This window comes from Misgurnus anguillicaudatus, chromosome 1 (genome assembly GCF_027580225.2).
Source record: "Misgurnus anguillicaudatus chromosome 1, ASM2758022v2, whole genome shotgun sequence".
Taxonomy (NCBI): Eukaryota; Metazoa; Chordata; class Actinopteri; order Cypriniformes; family Cobitidae; genus Misgurnus; species Misgurnus anguillicaudatus.
The window spans coordinates 31,130,432-31,138,114 of record NC_073337.2 but is presented as its reverse complement, the minus strand read 5'-3'; the positions used below and the strand labels follow the sequence as shown (position 1 = coordinate 31,138,114).

Genomic DNA, 7,683 nt, shown 5'->3' with positions numbered 1-7,683 from the left:
GTTAGAAAGGATTTGTTGATTTGAGTTATGTTAGCTAAACTTTCAAGTTTATTGCACTGTTAAGTATTTTTATGAATTCAAATTTTGATAAAGTGTTAAACTCCTCAATAACTCAGACATAATTTAAACTCAACAATGACAGTAAGTTGTTAATGTACAAATGTTTTGAACAAAACACTATAGTGCAAATGTTCAAAGAGGATTATTTTAATGAAAGTCAAGCGCACAACTAACAGAAACACTGATCACAATAATATTGACTGCAGACAAAACTTCTTTTTAATACAATCTCAAGTAAAGTTTACCTCTGTTAATTCTCATTAAGGACGTGTGTACATATATAAAACAAAGTCAAATTGAAGTGAAGATGGTTATGGTGTTTTTTCAGAGTTTAAGGACTAAGACAACAAATCATTTTTTTTTACCATTCAGCTTGATTGTTTTAGGTTAACATCACTCATTTAATAAAGTTCTATGCATTTTACAACTAAATGTAACTTAGTATCACTTCTTACTAGTTTTTATTAAGTAAAGTTGACTTATTATATGCAGTATAGGTCAGAGCAGCTGTTAGAATTCACAATGAAAGTTTATTCAGATTATTAAAATGTGTTTGATTTAATAAACTCTTTTCATTTATTGTTTAGGATTTGCTGCATTCTGTTAATCCATCACCAATGGAGAATTTGCTTCATTTTCTGCTCTTCTCAGGTCAGTGCAATGTCACTTTAAATACATTTTATGGTGGATTCAAACAAACACAGACCAGTGCTCATTTAACACTCATTTTGTTGTGCAGAAAGATCCATTTACCGTAAGTTGCACATTATAGACGAGGTCTGACAAATCTATTTCTACTCTCCTCTCAACAGGATTCTGGATGTTCATACAGAGCATCTCAAATCAATTTCTTCTCATCCAGGAGAATAAGACCTGGGATGATGCACAAGCTTACTGCAAAAAGTATCACATTGACTTGGCCACGATTGCAAGCAGTGAAGACCAGACAAGTGTTCGAGAAGCGGTTAGCCCTGCGCTGCCTCCATTGGCTTGGACTGGTTTGGGAAGAAGTAATAACACTTGGCGGTGGAAATATCATGATGTGAATGTGACATTCATATGGAAAGTGTCATTATCATTCTGGAAGCCTGGACAGCCAGACAACTCAGATACAAAATCGGAATGTGGTGTCATCAGTGCCAGTGGATGGGATGATATAGCATGTGATCAAATGTTTCCATTTTTTTGCATCAATGGTAAGAAACATGTCTTTATAATGATTATATTGTCTTATTTGTACCCCCAGTTAATGTTGAATAAATGTTTTAATGTTAATATGGCTGTTTGGAGGCCTCCTTAACAGTAAACATGGGAAAGGTTTCCATTATTTGACACACAGACTTCAGGTCTTCAGGAGCATTTTATTAAAAGCTGATGAGTTAAATCAGGTGTGTTTAAACAAGATGACATCTACCTTAAAAAAGGAATATAACAAATGACCTTATTCTCATCTTATTACAGAGAGCATAGCAGAAAAGTTTGTTTTTATCCCTCAAAACAAGTCACGGGGTGATGCTTGGACTTACTGCGCACAGTATCACAGAACCCTGGCCACCATTTATAATCAAACTGAAAATGACCTGATGGTGAATATGATGGTAGGATATGAAAAAGCATGGGTTAGTCTCAGTAAGGAATGGTGGTGGTGGTCAGATGGAACAAGTATGAACACCCTAACCTGGAGCGCTGGACAACCTAACATTACTGGCCCGAACCCACTTTGTGGGGCTACAACTCTTGATGGATTTGATGATCGACTCTGCTCAGAGACCCTTCCATTTATCTGCTTACGTCGTAAGTTTCATAAGTTTTGATCAATTTATTACTCAAAATAGAAAATAACAACTGACATTAGAGAGCAGGGCGAAAGTACAATTTTTCATAAAATAATTAAAACATAATGTTTGAGACAGATATATATATTTTTGATGTGGTCAGTACCTCACAAGTGTTCTCTATCAATACCCGGTGGAATTTTAAACAAATGTAAAGCATCTTCAGTAAAAAATAACAATTTGAACACTATAAAAATAAATTAAATAAATTAGAATAATATAATTTTTCAACATACAGTAATGAAACGGTATTAGCATCGGGACAAAAGTAATAAGTGTTATCTGACAGGAACTCCTGACTTTTAAACCTGATTTACTTTTATTTTGAACAACTCTCAGAAGTCAAACTTCAGGATGTGTTAGAGCACTAATGAACCTGTAGATTGATCAGTACTGTAACACATGAAACCAGAAACACAACGTGTTATTAGAAAAAAATATCCCTTTAGAAATTTACTTATCATGGTTGAAAACAGCTTTCCAGACCTAGATGCGCAAAAACGGTAAGGAAATAACGCAATATTAGTCAGGTCTGTCAAGGGTTGCGTACTAAATATGCTGTCATAGTTTGACTACATCAGACTTTGTAATTCCGCTGATTTCATTTCGCTTTTGTACTAAGTCTGATATATCTCCAATTATAACCGTTTTCCTCTGGCCTCAAAACGGCCGGCTCAATCAACAAACAGAGGGCGGGCTGAGAACCGTCACATATACGCTAAGCACCGAATGTAAGATTGTAGTTTACAGCAGACATGGAGGCACAGAATGCTATTCGCTCTGTTGTGGAGAATATTCCCGGCATTTGCCAACTGAAGCCCGAACCAGAAGAGTGTTTGTTAAACATTTTGAATGGAGATGATGTTGTTGCCCTACTCCCGACAGGTTTTGGGAAAAGATTAATTTATCAAATATTACCGATCGTCAGCTATAAACTGGGGAGGCCAAAGGCCGATAGTTGTTTGTCCCCCTTGGTTGCTCTGATGGAGGATCAGGTAAAGAAGGCAGTGAAACTCTGTGCGCTGCACAGCTTGGCATGCACAATGATCGAGAAATCATGGAGGGGAATTTCATTGTTCACAGATAATGGTGGAGGACACGTGGGCGAAAATTCTTTGGTGACATTCCTGATTAACCAGAAAAGGTAGAAAGATTTAATTTACATTATGGTTAGGGCTGTCTGCAGGAAGAGTTTTTGAGTTTGGGAGGAGTGAGTGGTTCCTCCACTTAGACATAAGTGGAAAGTCACCATAAGGATAGTGTTCAACTAGCTCTAGCTCGATTTTCTTCAAATAATGTGCAAAAGTCGTTCACATCCATGTTCACTGCGATGCGATGCTTGCGGGATTTGTTTTCGCATCATACGTGTGTTTACAGTGAAAGTTCAATGTGGCTGAGCCGGCGCATTGGCTTACGATTACACCTATGATTTAAAACTTCAGACAAGCCCCCCCCACACACACAAGAAGGTAAACGCTATCAATTATGTGTAGCCAGACTTTGTCTATGAAGCGTTGCAAATTAGCAGAGGATTGTATTACCAGGCTACTTTCGCCCGGTTCTCCCCTAAACATTAAAATGTAATTATTTACAGATAAAAAAGTTTTTGTTGCTCTCTTTCACTGTTCATTAGTTATAAATACAACTGATTTATGTAATATTCTAACAGATACAAAGCAGCAGATCATGAGAGTGGAGTTGAAATCGAGTCAGAATCTAAATGACCCTGCAGTGATGGAGACCATCTTACAGTTGGTAAGAGGACCTATTAGGTCAGGGTATATTCTAGCAAACGGTTTTCCTATTGCGTTTCGCAATCGACAAAGCAAACACACGCCGTTTACCAAAACACGATGGAAATCTCACAAAGCACAAAGTTCATTCCTGTTTCCCAGCGCAATACCGCAGAAAGGAATTTAAAGTACAATGCTCCAGAAGTAAGAGCAACAGTTAAACATTTCAAAGTTAACAGATATTAATATACAAGTTTGTCAAATATTTATAGGATAAGTACAGCGCAAATGTTGTTTGCCTCTCTGATCCCAAATGCTTTAACTACTTTATTTTTTTCTAATGCATCTGGTCTTTTGCTTAATGTAATATTAGATGCATGCACAGGTAAGCTACCTGCAAGGTATTTCTGCCAGATGCACTTCCGCCAGTGCCGGTTGGGCGGCTGCAGGGTCCTTAGCCGGGAGCCACCTGTCGTTGATATTTTGCTTTTTTAATCCCGGAACATGACTAGGTGGTGACATGCTGCCCTAGGATCCGTTTCTCCCGCACGCCTTGTCTTTTCTGCGTAACCTGAGCCAAAAGCTCCCCTGCTCTGCCTCCTCTGCCAGGTCTTTCAAGGCCTTCTGCAGCTTTGTGCCTCTGACACCGAGAGTCTTAAGGAAATGCTGCGTGGAAGTTCTGGTGAAGCCCCTCCTACCAACCTCCAATGGAAAGGTATATGCTCTCCACCCAGTTTGTGTGCATGTGGATGCAAACTCTGCATACTTCTCCTTTTTCCTTAAATGCTGTTTCTATCCCATCTCCCCATGGAACAGTTAGCTTGGCCATGATGTTATACAGTCTTCGTAAGGTGGATTACAATGTCGGGTCAAAGAAATGTTATGACAATCTGCTGTGGGAACTTCAGTTGGCGACCAAGATCAGGTCTCAGGTCCCACTCACCTCCTGGTGACAAAAGGGACCTCTCCTGTACAAGCTGCTCAGTGCCTCTCCCCCTTGCCTGACAAATTTAATAGACTGTTATGATGTTGACATGCTGGCTTTGTTCACTTCGAGTCTGCTAGCTTCCGCAGGACGTGGTCATGGCGCCACCCGTGCCGGCTCTGAGTCGTCTTAAAGCCAGAGAGGATGTGTTGAAGGCTGGGACTCTGGTGGCCACAGAGCTGGCAAGACTCTTCTGTGCCATACCACCGGTGCAGGTTCTGGGGGCTTGGGAGGGTATCATAGGTGGCCCTGATCAAGAAACTTAACCTTGCTTGGGGCAGCTTCCACAGGTCGGCCCAGGTGATGGTCCTGTCAATTACGGCCTCCTAGGTCTTCAATTTCCCTTGCTGGGATTGGCTCACAGCTTTGAGCCTATAGCTTTCTCCTTCCTTCTCCATGATCTCCTGAACAATCAGATTTTTCCTCTCCATCTTTGTGGCTTTGGACCACATACTTGTTGATGTTGTCCATCCGAAGCCTGCTCTGCCATGCTGTGTCAATCCAACTACTTTTTGGTGTTTCAGACGAGTTATGGCCTGATTCACTGCTTGCTGGGCATCCCATTTTCTTCCTGTATGAACTTGGGCATTAGCATTTTGTACTACTGGGTTGGGCGAGTCTTTCAGCTCAAATAGCAGCCGCACCTTTTCCAGCTTATTACCTAAACAGGAATGAACAATGTGCTTTGCGAGTTATGCATCATGTGTTGGTAAACGGCTTGGCTACAGTGTGCTTTGCCGATTGTGAAACGCGATAGGAAAACCGTTTGCCAGAATATACCCTGACCCTATTATACCCCTTTTACAAGAAGTATTATATGTTCTGGGTCAACCCAAAATGTGTTTGTGAAGTTGTGAAAAATCCCACAGATCATTTATTTTAGCATGTCAAAAATGCACAAAATGTGTTGAAATTAAAACCACACAGTTTTTGTGTGTGTATCTTTAAATGCACATGAGCTAACAGACATTCACAAAATAGAAAATACAGTTGGATTATGAACAGTTGGTGTAGACCCATCTCTCTGTATCAACTATTATGTGCATTCAGCAATGGACCGACTCTTGTTTGCAGGGGATTATGGGCATTAAAATGAAGAGTGGTTGGGTTTTTATGTCTTAAGTTTATTTTCTAAAGGAACAAAACACGGCTGCGGCTGACTAGAAATAATGACATGAAATATTTTATAGGCACATGCTGACAATCTAACCCCCCCCCCCCCCAATATCAGCCCATAGGCCAGGGGTGTCCAAAGTCAGTCCAGGAGGGCCTGTGTCCTGCAGAGTTTAGCTAAAACTTCCCTCAACACACCTGCCTCAAAGCATCTAGTCTGCCTAGTAAGACCTTGATTAGCTGGATCAGGTGTGTTTGATTAGGGTTGGAATAAAACTCTGCAGAGACACCAGCCCTACAGGAACAGGAGTGGAAACCCCTTCCATAGGCCTATATTAACTGTGACAATATATCGACCCCCCCCATACCAGCTGACTTCTAGTTTAAATTTAGTTCCATATCTAGTTATATAAATCATTCAATGAGATACTTGACTGGTGGTTTTTTGTGTGTTTGTTTCCCATTCTATCCTTTTTTCTTTTTTTAACACATCTAGTTCAGTTATTTTCAATATTTGTATGTCGTATATTTTATCCTATTAGTGTAAAGTGTCAGTTAATTTAGTTTAGGCAAAATATGTGTGTGTGTGTGTGGGGGGGGGGGGGGGGGGGGGTATGTGTGTGTACTTGGTAAAGATAGGAATACCAGTAAATTTGTGACATTGTAGGAACATTTTGAGGCCCCCACGAGGAAACAAGCTAATAAATTAAACAGAATGATGTTTATTGAAAATCTGAAGTATCAGAAAGTTTTCTGTGATGGTTTGGGGAAGGGAATAAATTATACAGTTTGTACAGAATAACAACTAAAAACAATTACGTCTATGGAGTGTCCCCACCAATAATCATGAAAACGAGAATGTGTGTATGTGTGTTTGATCAGTACTCTATATTGTTTCTGTTCTTCAGATACAGCAGAAACTAAAGGATCGTATGATAGGGAATGACACAACATTGACATGGAGAGTTCAGCCAGATGGAAATGTTTTCTCATCAAAACATGAAAGTGAAGTGAACCAGAAACTCTGTCCACACACTTTCTTTTAAATATAACAGTTACCATATCACAATATTAAAGGGATAGTTCTTCTGTTATTAAACCGTTCATGGACCCCCTTTACTTCCATAGTATTCTTTTATCCTACTATGGAAGTAAATTGGGCCCACAAACAGTATGGTTACAAACATTTCTTAACATATCTTTCTTTGTGTTCATCAGAACAAAAAAAACAAACAGGTTTGTAACAACATGAGAATGAGTAAATGGTTTTTTGGGTGAACTATGCCTTTGAGGACTGTTATTAATTCATATAAAATTTATTTGAAATGCATGTTTTACTTATTAATTGAAATTATTTTTAACATAATTATTATTTTTTTTAATTATTAAAATTATTTTAAGGCATTTCAATATTTGGACAAATTGTGGCTTATGCTGCGTTTGCACTGGCAGAAGGAAATTTTTTTGTTAATTTAAATTGATGTGAGCCAACACAAGCGACTGTAAACATTGACAACAAGACGTGGAACACCTTCAAACCACCTCATTGAAAGAGATTGATAACACACAGAAGCAAAGTCTAGTTTGGTTTTTCTTATTGTTTTCAATCAAGTCTGTCTTTGGACTGCTATTCACAGCAATCTATTTAGCAGTAATTTTTGTCAGAGTTGCGTTTGCGTTCTGTATTTTTATTTCCCTTTATATATACATTAGCAGCTTTTAGTTTAGGTGTGATTCTTGTAGTTGCATTTACATTTACATTTAGCAGACAATTTTGTCCAAATCGACTTACAAAGATTAAACAATATAAGTGATGTGTTACAGGGAGGCATTAGTACAAAAAAGTCCTTAACAAGATATAAGTTTTGACTTGTTTAAACAATACCTGTTTGACAGAAAGGAGTTAGTTATGTCTTGAAGATACAACGTCCCCCCATGTAAAAGACTCTTCACAGTT

At 38.8% G+C, this 7,683-nt stretch overlaps 1 protein-coding gene across 1 annotated transcript; it reads left to right on the top strand.

Moving 5' to 3' along the window:
- The first annotated feature begins 239 nt into the window (after window positions 1-239).
- LOC141348984 (macrophage mannose receptor 1-like) lies at window positions 240-7,130 on the top strand. Its single transcript, XM_055190104.2, has 5 exons — window positions 240-711; window positions 873-1,256; window positions 1,522-1,854; window positions 3,565-3,650; window positions 6,635-7,130. Exons 1-5 carry the CDS (start codon window positions 678-680, stop codon window positions 6,770-6,772), a joined length of 975 nt encoding a protein of 324 aa, XP_055046079.2. The 5' UTR covers window positions 240-677; the 3' UTR covers window positions 6,773-7,130.
- Window positions 7,131-7,683: the final 553 nt, after the last annotated feature.